Below are 24476 nucleotides of genomic sequence, written 5' to 3' on the forward strand. Positions count from 1 at the left end.
TCTCTTCCTCATTCTTTATTTTTTTTAACTATGTCTTTTTAAAAAAGATTTATTTATTTATTTATTTGACACAGAGAGAGTGATCACAAGTAGGCAGAGAGGTAGGCAGAGAGGGGGTGGGGAAGCAGGCTCCTTGTGGAGCAGACAGCCTGATGCGGTTCTCGATCCCAGGACCCTGGGATCATGACCTGAGCTGAAGGCACCCAGGCGCCTCTCATTCTTTATTTTTTATCTTACAAAGTCTTCCAGCCTTCTGCCCCATTTTGCACATCTCCAAATGGAGACTGCCCACTTCATGAAGCGTTTAATAAAGCTTGTTTGTATTATCTGCATTTTGTTAATCATTTTTTAACACCATTGAAGGGGAGCAGAATACACCAGCCCAAAATATATCACCCACGCTTTGGCATGTGGATTATTTTGAAGTGAAGTCAATCAAGACCCAGCAGACTCAGGAAAAGCTTTTTGCCTCTCCATTATTACTTATTAAATTTAGAAAGGGAGCCTGTACCAGAAAGAGAGCCACTACCAGAGGTAATGTTTTCATCTGAGAGACTTACCTGCATGGCAGGGCAAACACCGTATATAATACATTTGCTCTTCTCATTCTCCTGTGAATCATCTTCCTCCCCTTTCCTCAGACCCCTACCCCTTTCCTTAGTTCAAGATGGTATAAAAGCCTTAATTGCCTGAGAAGTTTTGAGCCTCATATTTTTTATGGGACTCTCATACATATAAGATCAAAATTTTTGACCTACTAATCTGGCTTTTGTTAATCTAATTATTATACCAGCCAAAGAACCTAGAAAGAAAGAAGGGAAAATTTCTCCTCCCTTCTCCAGACTCCTTCTTTTAAGGGCTGATTCTTCATTTTAATGCTTCTGTATCTTATGCTAAGTTGACGTGGGAAGTTAACCACTTCCCCCCGTATTATTCCCTTCCTTAAGCATCATGAGCCATATATGAATCTTCTACTACATACCATGTACTCACAATTGTTTCATATAATCCCACATTGCAAACCCTATAAGATTTAGAAATAAGAAAGCAGAAGCTCACAGAACCCAAGTCTTTGGCAAAGGTCATTCTGCTAGTTAGGGCTTTTGACCCCAGGCCTGCTTGTCTCTAAAAACCATGTCCTTTTCTCCATGCTACACCTGGGAAGAGGGGGATCCACCCCTCTTTTGAGCTCCCATCTTCCTCACCCTCCTTTGGTGAATGATGGCTGGTAGAGTGGGCACTTTTTTTTTTTTTAAATAGCTTTGATCACATACTGAAGTTTCTCCTTGTCTCAATTTCAACATTTGTAGAAGGGACATAAGCCCAGCTTGCCTCATGGGAGTCATGTGAGAACAAAACTACAGAACGAAACTTTACATAAAAGCAACCAGCCCCTTGCAAGAGTTTGTGAGATGTGGATGGGCATGGGAGAAGGTGTCTTAGAAAACTCACCTGTTGCTGGGAGGTTCACCTTACTCAGGAAATCCCCACCTTTCTAGCCAATTGTGCCCTGATTCCATGTTGTCTCTTCTAATGCTTTGTAAAACTTGGTCTTGCCCAAAAATCCCTTGAGAAGAGTACCCAGTACTTCTGAGTCAGTGTGTTCCCCAATCCATGGGTTACTTTCTTTTGAATAAAGGACTTCAAACAAAGCTGTTTCAGCTTTTTCATTTAACAGTTTACACCCCTCAGACCTAGGGCATCAGATGCCTCCCCAATATTTTCATTCAAGATGTGTTCAGAAACATATCAAAAGCAACTGTCCTCCTCCCCATATTTCTCATTTCATTAAAAAAGGTAAACTGTAAAAAGGGAGGCAGGGATTATGTCTGTTTTATTTGCCAGACTGACCTGGCAGAGATCCTGAATAAATATTCATTGAGTGAATTACGTGACTTTAAATATTTACATATGATCACCCCTAATTCCAAGTCTTTTAAATAGATTCTAAATGTGTCTTCATGTTCAGTTCTCCGTTGAGATGGCCCTGGCTTCTCACTTGCAGCACAGAGTGTAAATGAAGCTGGGGCTGTGGTCCTTGTCCTCAGGTCAAGCACACTTTGGAGTATCCATCCAGACAAAACCAGTCTTCTGCCTGGCTTCTCTGTCCTCATACACTTTGGCTCCCAAGTCCTACGGATTCACACCTGACTCTCTGGTTATTGGGAATTTGCGGTCAGATCTGCTGCTAATAATGCCCACAGAACTCACTCAATTCACTCATGATGAATCAATTTCATGAGAGCAGAGAGCACACCTGAGCAAAATCAGTGTAAGCTCAGCACAGTGCCAGGCACATAGGTAATGAGTTGGTTAAGGAATCCTTTTCTGAGGGTTACATCTGCTTTTTCTGGAAATATCTGCCATTCCTATGTTCTCACTCTTTTGGTCACCAGACTCTTGGTCTAGTCCTATCTCCAAGCCCTGGAATGGGAGTTGTCATTCATATGATCGGACAGTGAATGTACATTTCAATAGAGATACTTCTAAGCCTCTTCCTTGGGACTGGCTGATAAATTCACAGTAACATTTCCAGGAAGAGACTGTTACACATCTGGGGGTTGAGGAGATTTCTCAGGAGTGAATGGAATTAGGAACTCAAATCTGAAGGAACATAGAGGATAGTTATTCTGGAAGAAAGTCAGTGTTCTTCATTCTTCCTCAGTATTTCCAGTCAATTCAGTGATTTATTTTTCTTTGAGGCGAGGCAGAAGAACGTGCTGCTATTTAGATGACATTCTCATAGGCAAATAACCTTGGTGTGTCTGGTGATGTGGGTGGAGAGTGCGGTTTCTCCGTCTGTTAGGCAGATATAAAGATGCAGGTTGCTGGAGGTGGGAGGGCGCTGGATCCCACCAGGAGACCCCACCATCCCAGACACCCTTCCTTGCTAAGGTCATCCAACCCAAACCTCCCGCTGTAGAGAAACTGTTACTTAAGGTTAAATTTACTTTTTTGAACGCTTTATAAACTGAACTTTACTTCCAATAATCCTATTACTTTCTCCATTACCATGCAAACTGTTTTACTCATTCTTGTTTTTTCTGACCTGGTTGGAAGGGGAGACAGGAAGGTATCACTATTTCTGCCGGGTATGATCTGTGAGGGAATAAGCTTTAAAACTTAGCCCATTAGGAGCGCCTGGGTGGCTCAGTGGGTTAGGGCCTCTGCCTTCGGCTCAGGTCATGATCCCTGGGTCCTGGGATCGAGCCCCGCATCAGGCTCTCTGCTCTGCAGGGAGCCTGCTTCCTCCTCTCTCTCTCTCTGCCTGCCTCTCTGCCTACTTGTGATCTCTGTCTGTCAAATAAATAAATAAAATCTTAAAAAAAAAAAAAACTTAGCCCATTAGTAGTCTGGGGAGAGGATGCAAACCAGATGTAACATAGCTAGATCAAAGAAAAGTATTAAAAATCTCTCTTGCCTCCAGCTTACTGGTAGCTCAGAAGCAAGCTTGAGTTGTCTCCCCAGCAATCTCTCCCATCTGAGGCACAGCCTGAGCCATGGGCTTTTCTCCATCCAAATCCTCAGGACCCTACTGATTTTCTTGATCATCTCTACCTAGAACCTCTCTCCCTCTCTATTTGTTCCATATTACTCCATTCGACTCATAATTCTCACTTATTCCATATATTCTTGTGTAACCCTAAACAAAGGGAAAGGGAATGTGCCGGGGAAATTTTAATACCAGAGAATACAAGATCGCTGGGGCCCAACACTGTTTCAGCTAAGCTCGAACCAGCAAAAAGGATGAGACAAGTAAGGTGAATCTTGGCTCTAAAGCTTCTTACCTTTTGGGGTATTTGCACAGAGGAGTAAAGTGAATTTGCTAGATTCTCCTCTGGAATAGTGTCCTGTTAAAAAAAGAAAAAAGCAATCATAGGTCACCTAGACAAACCCAAAGAGACAGGCAGAATCCAGGAAGGAAAGCAGAGATGGGAGGAAGTGCAAGACAGAAGAGAGCTTCTGGACCAGGAGTGGGAAAGGGAGGAGCTCTTATTGGTAAGTGCTATTATAATTAGTAATAACTTTTTTCCAAGAAGCAATTGCCAGATTTCTAAATTGTGTTGTGTTTAAATAAATCAAAACATGTATAAGATATAGAAGTCTCATGAGCTATGAGAAGCCTAAGGTGATCGAAGGATAATTTGAAGTAATATAGCTAATGTTGCAAGTAAACTTTGCCATTAGCCCGAAGGACCCTTGGAGCAAATATGTGAGGACGATTGATGGGTCAAAACAACAAAACTGCAATGACAGCAATAGCAAAAGCAACTTCCAGGCTGGAGAAAAGTATCCTGGGCCAGTGAAGTTTCTTCCTGAACACCCAGGACAGTCCTGTGGTCTCCTGAGAGTGTGTCTTGAGCAGGGAAGGAGGAGGGTGTGATAAAGCAATCGGTTTTGACATAAGCCAGGCTGTGTGGAGCCCAGAACAGTCACCCCTGGGAGGCAGAAAGGAGCTCCCAGGACACTAACGGCTTCAAAAGAAAGCATAATATCTCCTCTCAGAAATGTGGTAGATAAGATATAACTTGAGACACCAAGGGCTGGACTGAAGCTGGCATTCTGAGGCCCCAAAGGGCTGCTTTTATTTCTTCACTGAATGGGCCAATGTGGAAAGTGTTCTATGCCCTCTAAGGAGTAGGCCCACCTGGGGCTACAGTGATTCCTGGGGCCTGTCAAAGTTGTCTGTCTAGGTCATGCCTCGAAATTATCTTATTATTTGAGTTTCTTTAAACTTTATTCTTATGAACTTCTTTTTGAAGAGTTTCATTTGAATTGACAATGTGCTTGTTTACCTCAGCTTGGTGACCCACACCTAGAAAGCCTTGAATGTGGGCCCAGAGCAACCATGGGCCCCTGAGCCTTCTCTAGATGGAAAAGGCATCTCTATAGCCCATGTTCTGACACCATAACTCAAACATCAGGCCAAACTCACACTTCCCTATCTGCTGTTCTTTGCAAAAGGAATTTGGCCTGTTGAGTGGCCCTTGTGAACAGTGGAGGGAAAAGAGAATTCCACAAATCACAGGGCAAGCATTACTGGCTGGGTCAGAACCCGGGGCTCAGAACCAGAGGTCACTGACTCCTGCATGAGAAAGCATTCATAAGGACTTAGGGAGACACAGGCGTGTTGGGTTTCAAGGGCTATACATCCTCATATTCCATGTTGCCCAAGTCCACAGAGAAATCTCAACTAAAGCAAGGAGGGCCTTGAGAGGAAGATTAGGTCCCAGGAAAGATGGGAAAGGACTCACATTAATGCAGGTGATTGTGTCATACACTGGGGTCTCTCCAGGAGGGGGGTAGTAGTTAAGAATTTCCTGATGAGTATCCATTCCCTTCTTTTCTTCAATGGACTCTGAAACCAAGGAGGGAGGGAATCAGAGCAGACCGTCCTTTGATTCACCACCCCACCAGCCTACCCCTCAGAAGACCCACTTAGGGTGACCATGCTGGTTTCTGGGACATGGGACTTTCCATGCTACACCCAGGGAGATCCCATAATGAGCTGTTTACCCTGGTTACTTCACTTCCCAATTTGTGGACTAGGGCAGCCAAAGGGGAAGCAGAGAAAGTCAGAAACACTTTCAGAGTGCTCTTGAGAGGGGGGAAAGATCTTAACACCTACAGTTGATACACAACTGCTGCTTAGGTCCCTCCCTAACACTCCACATGGACAGTATCAGGGAAGCTGAGAAGAAAAAACCAGCAGCAATATTTAGGGATGCAGAGCATGGGGTTTGGCATGGAGAGAGACAGAGATAGCCTTCTCCAGGAGGAATGTGTCCAGACTGAGATGGGAGTAAAGAGAGGTCTCTGGAGTTGATCCGATGAGGAGGACTGGGTATGGGTTGGGGCTCTGAAAGGGATGGGGATTTGGAGGGCCGATGGGAGTGTGTTGGTGTATGGGACCTCAGAGCTGGAGGCCATGCCCCAGGTCTGGGGAGTAGAGTCAGTAGTGTAGGGCGGGTGTCAGTAGGAGGGCCACACCAGAAAGGCCCTCAGGGGGAAGGAGAAGGGTTAGCCCTGGAGAGGAAACTGGGAGGACTTTGAACTTAGGAGATAAATTATGGATTTTCTTACTCTCTTACTCCAGAACTGAGGAGTGCACGATGACTGTGCTCTCCTTGAGGACACAGAATATGGCCTCTTCATTTCTGTATCCTTAGTGCCTAGTACCAAGCCTGACACACAGTTTAACATATGTTTGTTGAAGAAATTAGGGGGCAAATGCAGGAATGAGGCTGAAGGCAAAACTAGTGCATGCTCTACCTTTTCTTCTTTCTCTCCGCATAATTAGAATTACTGGCACCAGGGAAAAGGCGCTGAACAGGAAGACCAGCCCCAGAATGTACAGGAACATGGAAGGTTCCGGGTCATCAGCAGCACCTTTAAAAAGAGAACAGGTGGAGGCACAGGGAAAGGAGAAGAGTCAGCAAGGGAAAAGTGACCCAGGTCTTGGAGCAACTGCCACCTTCCTCCCAGTCTGGTGACTTCCCAGGGGCCCTCAGTTTTCATGGGCTATTCCCATTCGGACCAGGAGCTGAAGAAGGTATAGGTCCCAAGACAGAAGTTCCTGGAGAAAAAGGGGAAACAGTCACCTTCACAGAGCTTCCAGGCAAAGACAGGGTTTGAAGAATTGCTGCTGATGGGGTTCCTGGCCACACAGATGAAGGTCATGCCCCTTTCTCCCAGCCTCCAGGATATGGGGAGGATGGAGCCAATATAGGACTCATTGGCTCCCTGCCCCAGAGACTCCCAGCTGTAGGTCACATCCTCTCCTCCTTGGTCCATGAAGCATGTCAAATTAGTCACACAGGTGCCATTCTCGTTGTTCTGTAGACCCATGGTAACTTTGGGCTTTGACAGGTGCTCTGCAGAAGAGAATTGGACAACCAAGGGTGGAAACTATGCCTTTTCTGAATTATTCTTGCAAACCTTGGACCTGAATCTCTGGGGGTGCTACAGAGTGGAGAGAAAGAAACAATTCAGAACAGAATTCTCATTCTTATCTGGAAAAAAGAACTGTCTAGGTTAGCTTTCCCACAGTTATACATAAACAACAGTAGCAATAGAAATAATAATAATACAACAAGAATGCAGCTGCCATTTTCAAAGCAAAGCTATATAGCCAGGCTTGGGCTAGATGTATTTTAGATGTGAGCTAATTTTATCTTTTTTTTTTTTTTTTTTTTTTAAGAGGCTCCCTATTCCTTGGTCTTTAGGTTTCTTTGAAGAGACTTTCAGTTTACTCTCCAGGAGAGAATAGTATGGGAATAATATTTCTGGCCCTCTCTTTCTCATGCTCACTGTTCTCCCTGAGAGGATGAGCAATTGGTTTGTTGATGAGATGATGAGAGTCTGACATCCAACATCCTGTCTTTATTATTACCTTCTCTACTCTGAGAAAGTTAAGATTGCTGTTTAAAAAAAAAAAGATTGCTGTTTAAATGTGGTTTGCCTCCCCCCGCCTTCAGCTGACGCATGCCCTCTGTTCCTTTCAACTATGTATATACGGAGGACACACCTGGATCAAGGTACATGGCCTACCTCTTGAAGGCAAACCTGGAGGCCCATCTCTGGCTGTCCCTGATCCTACATCTAGGTGAGTAAGGCAGCTATTCCTATAACTGGTTGAGTAATTATTTTGTAACATTGTCTTCCCTGAATGGGCTCCAATGTCTAGAATTGGGGGAAAATATTTCTCCTATCTCCTAGCTTCACCAGAAAAAAAATAAAGCTGATATTTTTATCTTCCTTTTGATTCTTGTGTTTTCCCTACCCATAGGGAAAAAGGTGTAGTTGATGTTTATATGCAATAATCTTTCTAAAATAGGCATCACCTTCCTCCCCACTATAGATATGGAAATGAAGTTTCACATAGTTTAAGTAATCTGGCTAAAACTATGCAGTTAGTAGGTAGAGAAGCCAACATTTGACTTGTGTGATCACGGCTTCCCCTATCACCCATCCTCTACACTGCACTGCCTCTTGGCAGAACCTCTGAATAGGAAGGGGCCTTAGGGACCAGCTACATTTACTTCATCCATGCAAGTCTTCCCTCTTCTACATTCTTGCCAAATGTTTACCCAACCTTTGCTTGAACATCTCGAATATCAGAGAGTTAACCACTTCATGAAGGCAGTCGTCCACATTTAGAACTGATTCTGCTCACCATAGACACGCAGCCTATACCGCTGGATGAAGGGGTCTTTGAGGGAAGAGCTGTAGATATCCACGCGGTAATCACCCGAGTCACTCTTATCCAGTTTGCCGAGCTTCAGGGAATAGTTTCCATGTAGATAGTCCACCCTTTCCTTGTTATGACTCTGGGTCACTATAGCATTGGTTTGTCCCTCTGGTGTTTTTGGCTGTATGGTAATGAGAGGGGTTGCGTTGAAGATCCAGACAAGGCTGTCAATCTGAACTCCTGGGGCCTTCAGAGGGAAAGTCACAGACCCACCAAGGTCACCGACCAGCTCCTTCAGATCTCCAGAGGTTACTGGCCCTGCAGACACAGAGAACCATAAAGTAAACCTAAGTCTCTGCCCTTGCCACCAATTACTCACCTGCTTTGGGTCCTGGGAAGGTCCCAAGAAACCCTCTCAGGCCAACCCAACCAGGCCCTGGGAAGCCCTTTGAAATTCACACAAAGGCAATAAGGTCAGAATACTTTGCCCAGGGGCGCCTGGGTGGTTAAAGCCTCTGCCTTCCGCTCAGGTCATGATCCCAGGGTCCTGGGATCGAGCCCTGCATCGGGCTCTCTGCTTAGCAGGGAGCCTGCTTCCTCCTCTCTCTCTGCCTGCCTCTCTGCCAGCTTGTGATCTCTGCCTGTCAAATAAATAAATAAATAAAATCTTAAAAAAAAAAAAAAAGAATACTTTTCCTGAAAGGAGGGACTGCAGGTGAACCCGCCTCTTCCCAGAGACCTCAGGTTGGAAAGTCTCACACTCTGAGGTAAGTCATGAGGCCCACCTCCATCTTGGACAAGTTCCTGTTAGGGCACAAGTGGTGAGGTTATCGTCCAAACCCCCCTTTGGAATCCCAGATTGCTCCTGGGAGAGCTGATTTTGCTGCAGATGCAGAAGCAGCAGCTTGCCTGATGGGGGAGGGTGTGGGGTGGGGGGAGCAGTGGTTCTCAAGCAGAGATCAGGACACTGGGAAGGGAGCTCTAAGTTCTTAATGATAACAATAGCTAGGAAGCTTGTGGGTGTTTCATCTTCTGTTTTATGATAGATGAGAGTGCATTTGAAATCATCCCCTAGTGAGGTTCTCATTCACTTGAATTTCAGTGTCCTTCCTTGAGTGGAAAGGCAAAAGAGCACTGGACGCTCTATAGGATGCCTAGACCGACTTGTGATATTCACCCCCAACTATTAAGAGTTGTAGTAGGGGTTCACTTCCCCATGAAATTTTTGTCTCACCGCAATCTTAGTTCACTTCAAAAAGTATGACCTATGAACAACCACCACTGGTTATGTGGTTCCAGGCGGAAAACAGTGAAGTATGGCTGTGGGAAAAGCTTTCAGAAGTGGCCCATGGAGCATTTCCAATGAACAAGTGTGGGGGATGAGTCTTCTACCTGTTAAGATCTGAGGGACAGACTTGGGATAGCATAGAGCAGAAAGGAAATTTAGAGGTACACAGTCAGTAAGAGGCAGAGCTCACATCAGTACTCACAGGATTGAGTTTCCATCCATCATCGCTTACAAATGAGAAAACCAAACAGCAGAAACTGAGAAAGTGTTCAAGGATCACAAATAGTGGCAAAACCAAAACCAGAACCCAAGTCTTCTTAAAGGTGATCTCCATACAAGTACAAAACCCAGTTATTTTCCATTCTACCTCTTAACATAATGCGTCATGCTGAAATGTCTAAGAGAAATTTTATTAATTCCATCATGGAAAGCACAAAAAAGAAAGAAAGAAAGAAAGAAAGAAAGAAAGAAAGAAAGAAAGAAAGAAAGAAGACCTTTTTAAGTCCTTTCCATGCCCAAGGTAGGGCTCAAACTCACAACCCTGAGATCAAGAGTCACGCTCCACCAACAGAGCCAGCCAGATGACCCTGGAACATATTTTTAAAATCCAATAAAGCAACCAAGCTATAGGATCCCGACAGTTGTATTATAATGAGGTGGTTGTTGGGCTGCACTATGACATTTGTAGGCTGTATTCACTTTTGCCTTCATCCATAAAAAATATTAAAAATTATATTTTATGACTGCATTGGTATAAAAATGAATGTAATGCCAGCTGGATTCATTATTACATATTAATTATTTTTATTATATTTATTTTTCTTCTGATTCTGAAAGAAATTCAAATAACTGTGGGCCCCGGACACTGTGGCTAATTGGCCCTGTGTGATTGACCAAGCATCCTGGTTCTACTTCATGTCAAAGCTTGATCTGTTACCATATTTTTTTAATTGAAATATAGTTGACATACAATAATTATATTAGTTTTATGTGTACCACATAGTAATTCAACAATTCTATACATTATGCTGTGTTCACCATGCTAAGTGTAGTCACCATACTAAGTTATTACAACATTATTTTTTCAAAGAATTTATTTATTTATTTGACAGAGACAGACAGATCACAAGTAGGCAGAGAGGCAGGCAGAGGGACGGGGAAGCAGGCTCCCCACTGAGCAGAGAGCTCGATGTGGGGCTCGATCTCAGGACCCTGAGATCATGACCTGAGCCGAAGGCAGAGGCTCAGTTCACTGAGTCACCCAGGAGCCCTTATTACATTATTGACTATATTCCCTGTGCTGTACTTTTCATCTCTGTGACTCATTTATCTTTTTTTTTATTGTGTTATGTTAGCCACCATATAATACATCATTAGTTTTTGATGCAGTGTTCCAAGATTCATTGTTTATGCACCACTCCCAGTGCTCCATGCAATACGTGCCCTCCTTAATACCCACTACTAGGCTCACCCATCCCCCCACCCCCTCTCTTCTAAGACCCTCAGTTTCTTCCTCAGAGTTCACAGTCTTTCATGGTTTGTCTCCCCCTCCAATTTCCCCTCATTCACTTTTCCTTTCCTTCTCCTACTGTCCTCCGTACTATTCCTTATGCTCCACAAGTAAGTGAAACCATATAATTGACTCTCTCTGCTTGACTTATTTCACTCAGCAGGATCTCCTCCAGACTGACTTATCTTCTAGCTGGAGGTTTGTACCACTTCATCCTCTTCACCTATTTCATTCATTCCCTCACCACATCTTCCCTCTGGCAACCACCAGTTTCTTTTCTGTATTTGTGAGTCTGTTTCTGGTTTTGTTTATTTGTTTCTTTTGGATTCCACATATGAGTAAAATCATACGGTAGTTGTCTTTCGCTGCCTGACTTATTTCACTTGGGTCTATTCATGCTGGAAATGGCAAGACTTCATTCCTTGTGATGGCTGTAATATTCCACTGTGTATATATACGACATCTTCTTTATCCCTTCATCTACTGATACACACTTGGGCTGCTTCCATATCTTGGCCATTATAAATAATGGTGCATTAAACACAGGGGTGCATATATCTTTTTGAATTAGTGTCTTTGTATTCTTTGGGTAAATACCCAGTGGTAGAATTACTGGATTGTATGGTATTTCTATTTTTAACTTTTTTTTTTTAAAGATTTTATTTACTTATTTGACAGACAGAGATCACAAGTAGGCAGAGAGGCAGGCAGAGAGGCAGGCAGAGAGAGAGAGGAGAAAGCAGGCTCCCTGCTGAGCAGAGAGCTCGATGTGGGGCTCAGTCCCAGGACCCTGAGATCATGACCTGAGCCGAAGGCAGAGGCTTTAACCCACTGAGCCACTCAGGCGCCCCTATTTTTAACTTTCTGAAAAAACTGCGTTTTCCACAGTGGCTACACCAATTTACATTCCCACCAACAGTGTGCTAGGATTCCCTTTTTTCCGTACGCTTGCCAACACTTGTTATAGTCTTTTGGATACTAATCATTCTGACTGGTATGAGCTGATATCTCATTGTGGCTGATTTGCATTTCCCTGATAATTAGTGATGTTGAGCATCTTTTCATGTGTTAGTTGGTCATCTGTATGTGTTCTTTGGAAAAGAGTCTATTCTGGTTCTCTGCCCATTTTTTTAAAAAAAGATTTTTTATTTATTTGACAGACAGAGATCACAAGTAGGCAGAGAGGCAGGCAGAGAAAGAGAGAGAGAGAGAGGAGAAAGCAGACTCCCTGCCTAGCAGAGAGCCTGATGCAGGACTCAATCCCAGGACCCTGAGATCATGACCTGAGCCGAAGGCAGAGGCTTAACCCACTGAGTCACCCAGGCGCCCCTCTCTGCCCATTTTTAATTGGATTATTGGGGGGTTTTGGTGTTGAGTCTTACCATCATATTTTCTACCACCCTGGCACTGATGCAACTCATTCCCCTTCTAGCAGACCAAATTCCTGTCCTGGCCTCTCCAGTTATCCAAAATTGCTTCACTAGGGATTTATTTCTATAGTTCCTCTTAAAACTCAACTACTCCGGCAATAGTCCCCAATATAGATACTATGTATTAAGGTTGATTCTGTGCCAAACACTTATTATAAAGATTATGCCTAATACCTAAAGCAATCCTAAAAATCAGGACTCTTGATCCTTTTACACAGACATCAGCCACCTACATAGTCCATGGCCAAATGTGGCCTGCTGCCTATTTTGGTAAATCAGATTTTATTTGGACACCTCCATGGTCTTTTTTTTTTTTTTTTAAAGATTTTATTTATTTTAGAAAGAGAGAGAGCTGGGATGAGGAGGAACAGAGGGGAAGGGAAGAGACAAGTAGACTTCATGCAGAGTGCAACCGCCGTTGGGGGCTCTATCCCACAACCCTGAGATCATGACCTGAGCTGAAACCAAGAAGAGGAAGCCCAACCAACTGAGCCAGACAGGTGCCCCAGGAGACAGCCAGTTCTTTCATTTACATATTGTTTATGGTTGGTTTTCCACTACAAAGGCTGAGCTGAGTAGTTGTGACAAAGGTTATTGTGCTGCAAAGACTAAAATATTTACTATTTGACCCTTCATAGCACAAGCTTATTAACTCCTGATTCGATGAGAAAACTGAGATTCAAAGAAAACCTAAATAACTTTTCCAAAGGCACAAAGCTAGTAGGTGATGATTTGAGGATTTAACTCAATGCCACTCTGGCTCTGGAGCCTGAGGTCTTTCCAGTCTGGCTCAGTTTGAGGGGCTTGGAGCACTATTGCCAACTCCAGCTCTCTCCCTCACTCCTCTTCAGCAGTGAGGGCTCAGCTGTCAATTCTGAAGCCCTTGGACCTCACAGAATCTGATTACCCCTTTGTGTCTTTTGGTGACCTTCAAGCACAAGCTGCTTTACAAGTGCCCCAGAGAAAGGGAATCCTGATGCTACCAAATGTTAACCAAGTGCCTTGATTACAATTTTGGGATTTTTTTTAATTTAAAGATTTTATCTATTTATTTGAAAGAGAGAGAGAGTGCACACACATGCATGACAAGGGGGAGGGGCAGAGGGAGAAGCAGCCTCCTGGTTGAGCAGGGAGCCAGATTCAGGGCTCCATCCTAGGACACCACAATCAAGACCTAAGCCAAAGGCAGCCACTTAACTGACTGAGCCGCCTGGATGCCTCTACAGTTTTGGGATCTTAACCAAATCTTTTCGCTAAATTTGTGTCCAAAAGTACTGGCTTATCCCCTGGTAAAAGTCTTTTTTGGGGGCTGATTCCTGTTTTCAAACATTTCTGTCTCCTCGCTCCCATCAGTCAGTGCATATATAATTTGGATCTCTCAAGTCTTTATTAAATCAATCTGTTAAGTAATCTGATTTTTCAAAAACCCTCTCCCTTGCATCCCTAAATACTAAAGCAGGATGATTTCCAGTTGCTCTGTCTTTGATCATCTCCATGGTGTATCAAAGTAGTCCTAGTCCATGCTACAAAGTCAGTGTCAGTTTGAATTTTCGACAGATCCTATAATGTTTGTATCCTTTTACATCCACAATAAGGTGAATATTTTGCAGTCAAAGAAAGCAGTTGTCACTTGGCTCCAAGTAGCTGCAACCTTGAATTTTCACACAAGGTTTGGGGGAGATGTTGAAATCAGGGAGACGGCAAGAATATGACTTTAGTACTATAGCTGGTGTGCACACATTTAGACACGGGCAATCATTGTTTTCACCTCTTCACATGTGGTGTGCTGTATTCTCTGGGCGAATGCCAAGACAGGTGAATTTTGTGTGAGGATACAAAAAAAAGTCTCCAAATTCACTGCTCCTTGTTAGGATGAAATTGGAAGACGACACAGTGCAAATTGTCAACACAAGCCTAGAGGGAGTGTATTGTTTCTATCGTAATTATATCTTTAGGATGAATAAAGGGGTCATGAAAGAAGAAAGTAGCTCCATGCTATTCCCCAAGTGTGAGTTCAGATGATAAGAGGCAGGGTTAGCCAGTCCTAGCCATTTTTGTTTCCTCTTCTGTGGAAAGAGTTTCCCAGAGTTGGCTGTGAAAAGGGATCCAGAAACAAGAGACTTCTTCTCTCAGCCGCCCAAGGCTGACCTGAAGTTCCCCATTCTGTGATGGCTTTTCCACCTGAAGCAATCCTGTTGAGTTTTACCTTGCCTATGTAGGTCATGTTTTCTTCACTCAGTCATTCTTTCCTCTAGCAAGAATTTATTTAGTTCCATATTTGTGTCAGGCACTGTCTAGGCACTGAGGACATAACTAGGGAGGGATACCATCCTGACCCTTGTACTCTCGGAGTTAGGAGATAGCCATTAAATAAATGGCTGTGTGGGATATGAAAGGGGATGTAGTAGGCATTTGGAGAACCTACAATACCAAAATTGAGCATGATTTGTAAGATTGGAAGACTCTAGAGAATGAGTGGCTACTAACACCCAACTACAAGGCCTGGGAGGATTGGACCCCATGAAACCCTCCCACCTAGATCAGTGTATTGAATGTCCTAACTTGTCTTTTCCTGCATCCACTTCATCCTTTCCTCATTTAATAGCAGCCAACTGGGTTGGGTAAGACTGACAGGAACCCAGTTCCAGTGGTAGACTTCCTCTGGCATGGTAATCAGCTCAGCAGTATCACATGACCTGGGCTGACTTATCTGAAAAACCCTGGGCTTTTGCTCTAAGACATGATGCTATGGAAAGATATGAAGCTGGGGACCAGCAACCACTTGCTCTCACCAGACAAGCAGCCAGGTCTCCTTCACCTGACCCCCAGTTTCCTTTGTGCCTCACATTTTTGTTTGTGCTTTATCCTACTCTCTGCCTATACAAATCATATTCAAGACCCATAAAACCTAGTTCAAAGCCCTTCCCTGAGTAAGTCTCCACCTTTTCCTCACACCCACTCCCTGAAATTCTACCTCAAATGTCCCTTCTTTTTCCACTTTAAATTCCCCAGAAGGAGTTATTGTCCTGGGTGGTGATTGGACATACCCTTTGTAGACCAATAGTTGATCTAAAGGCATTAGGTTCCAGATTACCTGGTGGTAGGCTCTGGGGTTGCACCCTGAGAAGGGTGGGGTTGGCCTCTCCTCCAGGCAGCATGGAACAGTGTAAAGAGGTAGTGCTCTGGCTTAACTGAGAATCAGGAGACCTGGGTTCATTCTGGTTCCTCCGTAATAAACAACAAACCCTTGATATCACTCCTTAGCTCATAAACTCGTTTAATGGCCATCATGTTTTTACCCTCAAAGTAATTCCATAGGATAGAGGTTAATTAAGCTCCATTTTATTAATGCGGACACTGGGGCTCTGAGATGCTGAGTGATTTTCCCCAAGGTCCCAAACTGGGAAATGGTAGACTTGGGATATGGAGCTAGTTGGGTCTTTTGTGTCAGAGGCTTGCATTCTTTCTACTACTACTTATTTACCACACTGAGTTACAGTGTTCTCAACTCTCAAAAAGAAAAATAACCTTTATTTGTGAGGACTTGGGGTGGATGAAGGGTGAATACGGATTTGAAAGCATTTCGAGAAATGCTTTTCGAGAAGTACAGAGCTTTCTGCCGCACAGTAGGAGGTGGGAGGGAAGGGTGAGGAACAGTGTTATGAGACATGCCTTGTGAAGGCTTCTCATTTTTAATTCTCATTTCCCCAAGGATGGCTAGAAGTGAGAAACAGATTTCCCAAAATTTCTTTGGATGGCTTCTCAGCAGGATGAGCTTTTCAGAAGGTGGTCTGGAACCTAATGCCTATAAACCATTCACTGGCTAATTCATGGCAAAACACTTTCCAGTCACCATGCATGGTGAGATCTCCTGCAGCAAGCATTCCCTGCCAACCTGCCTTTGGAGGTGGAGGGACCTGGAGCTGGAGACCCTCCAGCTCTGTCCCGCCCAAGACTCAGATATTTTGGTATTAAAAGAGTCAATCCTAAGATACCCTTCATAACAGGAAGGTAAACACCTCCTCCCTTTACCACCTCCTTTTCCTCTGGGTTATCACCTCTTCCCCTCACCTGCTACCCCCCCCCCCCACCCACACAACAAGACTCAAGAGTTGATTGGAGGTAAGGATCCATATTAAGAGGAAGGGACATCATCAGTACAGCAAGAATTAAGGGATGGTACCAAGGAGGAAGACTTCAGGGTAAGGAAGGGTGTAAAACGCACTTCGTGGTTGGTGGCCTGGTCCCCAAACAAGTCTCCCAGGATGCAGTGTCTCCATTAGAATGTACCAGCATATCATGGCATCCTTTTCATGGAAACAAGAGCATCTCAGAGCTGGAAGAGGTCTTAGGGACTACTTAGTCCCATCCCACTTCACAGATGAAGAGACTGGTACTCCAAGGGTCATGGTGACATGCTCTAAGTCAGTGGAGCCAGGACTCCTAAGGCAGGGCTTCCCAAGCTATGCCCCCAACACCCCTGAGATCTGTAACACTGCCTCAGTGTATTTCTGAAGAGCTTAAGAGAGAGCAGGGGGAGATGAGTGAGAGGCAGAACAGTAGGGAGTTTGAATGTGAATGTGGTAGGTTAGGGCACGAGTGTTGGCAAAGGCATGTGGCATATTGGGAGGTTTGCAAACCTCTGTTCCCTGTGTATCAGTCTTGGTACTGATTTAAAATTCTCTTTCTGTGGCACATTAGTTAAGGGGAAGTTGGGTAAGGCACAGTAGTTTCCAAAACTGGTTTTTTCTTTCTTAAGCAAGAGTAAGTTTTGATTAAATGAACTCTATGCAGAATCAAACATGTAAATTACTGTATAGCGTCAAAGCCTCTCTGATGGAAAAGGAGTCCCCTAGCTTCTGCCCTATCACCCGTCCCCATCTCTCGCCCCCTATACTTTCTTTAAGCTCTTCAGAAGCACTATAGAAACACAATAAAGAAAAGATAAAGGGCAATCTTGGACTCCTTTCATCCATGGAAGGTGAACCGTGTAGGCTGTCCACAGACCCATGGAGTAGGGCACACACATGTGTGCCTGTTGCTCATAGTTCAGATTTCAGGAGACAGCTGGGATTTTCAAGAGCTCTCCTGTGTACTCCTCCACTTCACTATGAAGTTCCACTTCTGATCACTATTTCTATTCAGGGAGTGGTTTTTAAAGTGAGAAACCTATTCTAGGACCACCTGCTTAGAACCAGGTGCTTCCTAAATATGCAAAATTCTAATGAACTCAGGGAGGGCAACAGTCTGCTGAACACTCAGTGAGGCCAGGTTGTGGGGAGGAAAGGATTAGGAGTACTGACTGACTGTGTGGTCTTGGGCAGGTCACTTCAGGCAGGCTGGGGCAGAGGGAGATCTCATGGTGGTACCCCATGAGTTTGATGAACAGAGCGATATTCCCAATTTACAGGGCTCCAGGTCCTATCTGAGAGCCATGAGGATGGTAAAACCTTCAAAGACTAGAATCTTTGTGACAGGAACAGAAAATTCCTCAGTCCTTCATGGTATTAGACATAAAGTACCTATAGTATAAGGTGGTTTTCTAAGTAGAGACTGACTGAATTGTTCAGACTAAGAGAGAAAGTTCAACTGTTTCCTTCCACTAATATCATTGTTATGCATAATCATTTAAAATATTTTTCTAATATATTTCTAAATAAATATTTACAAATATGTTTAAGCAGAAATATTTAAAATGTATATTTATAAATAAATAAATATACACCTGTATGAGCTCATTTTGGTTTTAAAGTTGCCCTCAAAGGAAAGGTGGGCTAAGGCTCAGGGAAGATAGCATTCTTTATTTAATTCATGACAGAATCTAGATTAGAACACAAGTCATTCTGCTACCCAACACCCTTTCTTTCAGCCCTTCCTTCCCTAGGACAATCAGAAGGGAAGTCTGTCTGCAGATTCATTCTTTCTTCTCTCCTAGTTTCTTTCTGTCCTCTGATTTAGAAACCACAGATTACAAAAAGATATGAAGTAGCAGAGCTTCTTGAGTTGGGTCAGAGTCCCAGAGTGGACCCAGAAGCCTAGAGGTATACCTCAGGATGGGGAAGGCAGTCAGGAGAACAGGGGAATCTGGACTCACCTGTGAGCTGGCAGAGGAGAAGGATGAGAAGGAAGCATGCTCGGGGACCAGGCATGTTGTCCTCTGGATGCCAGTCACTAAAATGTGCTACTTCCCCTCACAGTGCTCACATCTCTTTCACAACTAGCATTTGCAAAGTAGGAGGGGTCATGAAATCACACATGAAAGTGAACTGTCTATAATTTTTTTCAATGTTTATCTCACTTGTTAATTGTAGGTGGTCAATAAAAGATGGAAAAAATGAACGGAATCTCAAAAGTGATGAAGCCCTCCATTTTACAGATAAGGAAACACTGGCTCAGAGAAGCTAAGAATTGATCAAAGCCATATTGTCAGTCTTTTCTACAACATTATATGACCTCTCAGATACTCAGAACACAAGAAATGTTAGGAAATAGAAGATTAGAAGGAGGGAAAAAGGGCGGCATTAGGGATAATAATAATAGTATTTACTGAGTTTTGCTAAGTGGCAGGAGTACATGCATTCTTTTATTTATTCCTCTTAACAACCCTGTGAGATACACCATAACTCATATTTTCCAGATGAGAAAATGAAGACTTAGTATATTACAGCAAAATTAAAGTTATTTTAATTAAAAAAAAAAACGGAATGAGAGGTGAAAAGTCAAGCCAATTAGTGGGAAATGATATTTATAATACATTTATTCCACAAGTCTTATATCCATAATACACAAAGAAGTCTTACATATCAATAAGAATTAGGCGGACAATACAATGAACAAGAGGCTGAAATAGGTACTTCGTAAAAAAAGATATACAAATGGCAAATAAAGATAAATCACTAAGAAAATGATGTCAATAGGAATAACTAAAAGGTCAATAGAGGCACTAAAATGAATTCTAAAAAAAAATTCTAAAAATAATTTTTTTAAAAAAATTTTATTTGTTGGAGAGTGAGAGGAGAGAGAGTGAGAGCACAAGCAAGGGGAGCATTAGGCAGGGGGAGAAGCAGACTCCCTGCTAACCAAGGAGCCTGATGTGGGACTCGATCCTAGGATCCTGAGATCATGACCTGAGCCAAAGGCAGACACTTATCCAACTGAACCACCCAGAAAAGAAAGGAGAAATGGTGACACCAAAAAAAAAAAAAAAAGAGTAAGCAGAAAACATAATAAAATGGTATATCTAAATTCAACTTTATCAGTAATTACACTAAGTATAAACAGACTAAACACTCCAATTAAAAAGCAAAGTTTTTTTAAATGAATAAGAAAACAAAACCAAATTATATGCTGTCTACAAGAGGTGAGTTTACAGATAAAGACATGGTTGGGCTCAAAGTAAATGGATGGATATCATTCAGCCACTAGGCATAAGAAGGTTGGACTGGCTATTGATATCAGATAAAGTAGATTTTAGGACAAAGTGATAATGATGGGCATTTCATAACATAGGATCCATTTATTAGGAAAGCATAACAATCATAAATGTGTATCACTAGTAATCACAGATATTCAAAATACAAAAAGCAAAGAATTTCTTTAGGATAAATGCCCAGGAAAATGATTGCTGGGTCATATGGTAAATGAATGTGTAATTTCTTAAGAAATTGCCAAAATATTTTCTAGAGTTGTAACATTTTACATCCCCACTAGTACTTTATAACAGATTCTATTCTTCTCTATCCTCATCAGCATCTGGTTTTGTTACTATTTTTTATTTTAGTAGTTTTAATAGACGTGTTGTAATATCTTATTGTGGTTTTAATTTGCATTTCCTAAAAGGTAATGATAATGAACACTTTTTCACGTGCTTATTTGCATCCACATATCCTCATGAAACATCTATTCATGTCTTCTGCCTGTTACATAAGCATATTCTTTGTTTTTTTTTACTGTTGAGTTTTGAGAGTTTTTTAATATCTTCTGGATACAGTTCTTTGTTAGATAACTTGTTTGCAAATATTCTCTCCTAGCCTGTAATTTTTTTCCCTTCTTCTTCTTCTTCTTTTTTTTTTTTTTTTTTTTTTTTTTTGACAGACAGAGATCAAAGTAGGCAGAGAGGCAGGTAGAGAGAGAGGAGGAAGCATGCTCCCCACAGAGCAGAGAGCCCAATGCGGGGCTTTTCTCTCTTCTGACCCTATAGAAATAATGATGAAATCTTAAAAAGGATTTTTTTGTTAATTGGTGAAATGAATCCAACATAGTTAACTTTTTAAATCTAACTTGAAAAACACAGTAGCAATAGATGAGACATTTTCAAATGTATTAAAGTCTATAGCTTTGCTAAAAATTAAGATAACAATCTCTGTGAATGGGAAACAGTGAAGAGACCCACAACACATGAAAAGGGAGTGTATATGCATCTAAAAGGAACCTTGATACCAAAAACCATACCAAAACAGTAAAAGAATTATAGACCAGTATCACTTATGAACATAGTTACAAATGAAATATTAACAAATCAAAACCAGTGGTGTGTTAAAAATACATCATGATTGAATATCACTTATCCTAGGAATGTGAGAATGGACCAATATTATAAGCATTCACCAGTAAACCATCACATTGACTGAAAACAACATAACATATGATCATTTCAGATTATATAATAAAAGATTTGATAAAATTTAATATTTACTCATAATTTTAAAAATATGTAAAAAATTGGTAAAAAGAAAAACCATAGCAAACATCATATATAAAAGCTGAGCCTTGAGAAGCAATACTATCAAAGTAAGGAATAAGATAAGAATTGCCCCAGTTACTGTTACTATTCATTAATTAACTAGTATCTTGGCCTAAGCAATGAGATAAGAAAAATAAATAAGATGTATGTGGATTAGAAAAGGAGAGACAAAATATTATTATTTTTTGATCATATCACTGTTGTCATAGGAAATCCAAAAGAATATGCAGACAAATTATGAGAATTAGTAAGAGTAAACAAGGACTGCAACCATATTTTTTTAACTGGGCTTACAGGTTGACTAACCTTGACCTAGTCTGATTAAGAGATAGAGAGGTATTTTCCCCAATGTTTTATTAGCAGAGTCTGGAGAGAACACAACTACTGTGACTTCCAGGCAGTGATTTTCCCATTGTGAGGTATCACCCATTTGTAAACCATGCTACTACAAATGTGGCAATGGTAAAAACAGTAGCTTTGAAATGTTGTGATTTTGATTCTGACATTCCTGGCAAACAGAATGAGGTGGGAGAGGAGGTGTTTTGTTGAAACCTACCCAGCCATGGTTTTGATGCAGATGCTTTATTCTCATTTAATTTCACTTTAGTGATTCCTGTCATGGCTTTCCTTGTCCTAGAGATGACCAAACCAAGGTTTCTGGGAAGATAGGGGAAATAAACTATTTTGATATGGGAAGGGGCTAAATTGGCCAGAATGATATCACTGAAAAATCCTGGGGCACCCCATCAAGATACATGTGGAGAGAGAAACCGAAAAAGAAAGCATATGCCAAAACAAAGTAATTGCTTTTGTAACATTAAACATATCAGCAACATTTGTTAATCATTTCTTCTTTTTAAAGACATTTTGGCCCATGAGGATCGACACTCTCTTGATCCTTCCTTCCTTCCTTTCTTTCCTTCTTAAAAAAATTATTTAAACTCAATTTATATATAAAGCATTGTATATTTTCAGAGGTTTCAGAGGTAGAGGTCAGTGATTTATCAGTCTTTTGGTTCTTTCCTACCCAAGGCTTCTCATTTTCCTTTGCTCAATGATGCAAATTTCTCCCATCTATAAATATTGAAAAGTCTCTGAGTTTAGTCCTTACACTTAACTCATTTATTTATTTAATCCCAATTTTGTTGTTGTTGTTGTTGTTTTAAAAATTAAAAAAAATTTTTTTTATTAACATACAATGCATCATTAGCCCCAGGGGCACAGGTCTGTGAATTGCCAGGTTTACACTTCACAGCACTCACCATTGTATTTATCCCAATTCTTTAGTCAGTCTCATCCAGTCTCTTGGTTTGAAATACCCTGATTTTGTTTAAAATTCTGAACTCTTTCCTGAATTCCAAGTCTGTATATCTGGTCACCTACACAGCATCTCCATTTGAATGTATAACAGGAATCCAAAACTCCACATGTGCCAAATCAAACTCTTGCTTCCCTACCTTTTATCTTCCTCCTCTGCTTGTCTTCCTTTCACTAAATTGTAGCTCTAGTCATTAAGTTTTCATGCCAGAAAATTATAATTATCCCTGATTTACTTTCTTATATCTCATATAATCTCATGTCTCATATATCAGCAAATTCTATTGTTTCTACCTTGGACTATGCCCAGAATCTGACCTTTCTTATCACCTTATCAGACTTCAGCACTACCATCTCTCACCAGCCCTATTGCAGTGGCTATTTAATATCTTTGCTTCTACCTCAGTCCCCTATAATCTGTTCTTCACTGGCCACTAGAGAAATACTTTTTTTTTTTTAAAGATTTTATTTATTAAGTTGACAAGAGAGAAAGAGAGAACAAGCACAAGCATGGGGAAGGGCAGAGAGAGGAAAAGTGAGAAGCAGGCTCCCCACTGAGCAAGGAGCCTAATGCAGGGCTTGATCTCAGGACCATGGGATCATGACCAGAGCTGAAGGTAGACATCTAACAACTGAGCCGCCCAGGTGCCCCACTAGAGAGATACTTTTTTTTTTTTAAAGATTTTATTTATTTATTTGACAGACAGATCACAAGTAGGCAGAGAGGCAGGCAGAGAGAGAGGAGGAAGCAGGCTCCCCGCCGAGCAGAGAGCCTGATGCGGGGCTCGATCCCAGGACTCTGGGATCATGACCTGGGCCAAAGGCAGCGGCTTAACCCACTGAGCCACCCAGGCGCCCTAAGAGAGATACTTTTAACATGTAAACCAAATCATGATATTCCTCAGCTTGCCAATTTTTTCCCATAACACTTAGGATAAAATGCAAAGTACTTTCCAGGGCCTCCAACCCTACATGATGGCTCTTAGCTACCTTTCTGATGTCATCTCCTAACTCTTTCCCCCTATCCTGTTCCATACCTGTTAAACTATCCCCTCACTGTTTCTGAATACCCCAAGCACACCCTCAAGGCCTTTACACTACAGGAAAGCTCTTCCCTCAGATATCCACATGGCTATCTCTTCGTTAAGATTTACTCAGTGTGGGGTGCCTGGGTGGCTCAGTTGTTAAGTGTCTGCCTTTGACTCAGGTCATGGTCCCAGGGTTCTGGGATTGAGCCCCACATCGGCCTCCCTACTCTGCAGGAAGCCTGCTTCTCTCTCTTTCACTCCCCATGCTCGTGTTCCCTCTCTTGCTGTGTCTTTCTCTGTCAAATAAATAAAATTAAAAAAAAAAAAAAATCCTTGTTTAAAAAAAAAAATTTACTCAGGTTACTTATTAGAGGGGGCCTTCTTGTCCCCTTGTTAAAATATCACTCCCTGATCTTTTACTTTCTATTCCCTTAGCTATTATTATTATTGTTGTTGTTGTTATTATATTCCATAGTATGTACCATACTGAAATCCAAGAACCATAAGAGGAAAGACTTTGTTTTGTTTGCTCCTCCATTCTCAGCGACTAGAATAGTGCCTGATACATAGCAGATCCTCAACACATCTGTTAAATGAATGAATGAGTGATTGTTTCGAGTAATAAAAGGTGAGTGATTATGAATAACACTTATCATTCCTTTTTTTTCTATTTGGAGAGGAAAATTGGGAGCAGAAAAGGGATGGGATTTCTCAGGGACTCAGGATCCCATTTCCTGTGAGACTGATATGGTGGCAGAGCAGAATATGGGGTGGGGGGGGAGATTCAAAAACTCTAGGGGGTGAAAGAAAATTTGCAAGGAAAATAATGCTCTTGTATTTCCAGGGGGAAATCTAGGTCATCTCAAAGTGAGAAACGTTTGTTGGTCTGAACCATAACAGTTACAACTCATCTAATTTAAAAATATCTCTTTCGATAGTTATTTCCTTTTTAAAACACCTATAATTAGA

The 24476-nt window shown here is 41.9% G+C and overlaps 2 protein-coding genes across 3 annotated transcripts in view; one reads left to right on the forward strand and one right to left on the reverse strand.

The window, feature by feature from the left end:
• Nucleotides 1-8754, forward strand: part of LOC125085530 (SLAM family member 9-like) — a 30291-nt gene extending 21537 nt beyond the window's left edge. The window contains exon 6 of the transcript XR_007122972.1: nt 8722-8754. The gene's annotated coding sequence lies outside the window, so the exon portion shown is untranslated. The remainder of the gene's footprint in view (nt 1-8721) is intronic.
• Nucleotides 1817-18581, reverse strand: SLAMF7 (SLAM family member 7). Of its 2 annotated transcripts, XM_047703992.1 has the most exons (7): nt 18514-18581; nt 8177-8509; nt 6603-6875; nt 6274-6390; nt 5256-5359; nt 3789-3851; nt 1817-2799 (listed from the first exon to the last, which is right to left on the reverse strand). In XM_047703992.1, the coding sequence occupies exons 1-7, from the start codon at nt 18566-18568 to the stop codon at nt 2728-2730; spliced, it is 1017 nt and encodes a 338-aa protein (XP_047559948.1). In that variant the 5' UTR covers nt 18569-18581; the 3' UTR covers nt 1817-2727. The 2 variants fall into 2 exon arrangements, with proteins under 2 accessions (XP_047559948.1, XP_047559950.1); XM_047703994.1 differs by lacking the exon at nt 5256-5359.
• Between the last annotated feature and the right edge of the window lie 5895 nt (nt 18582-24476).

Source organism: Lutra lutra, chromosome 15 (genome assembly GCF_902655055.1).
Source record: "Lutra lutra chromosome 15, mLutLut1.2, whole genome shotgun sequence".
In the NCBI taxonomy this organism is placed as follows: domain Eukaryota; kingdom Metazoa; phylum Chordata; class Mammalia; order Carnivora; family Mustelidae; genus Lutra; species Lutra lutra.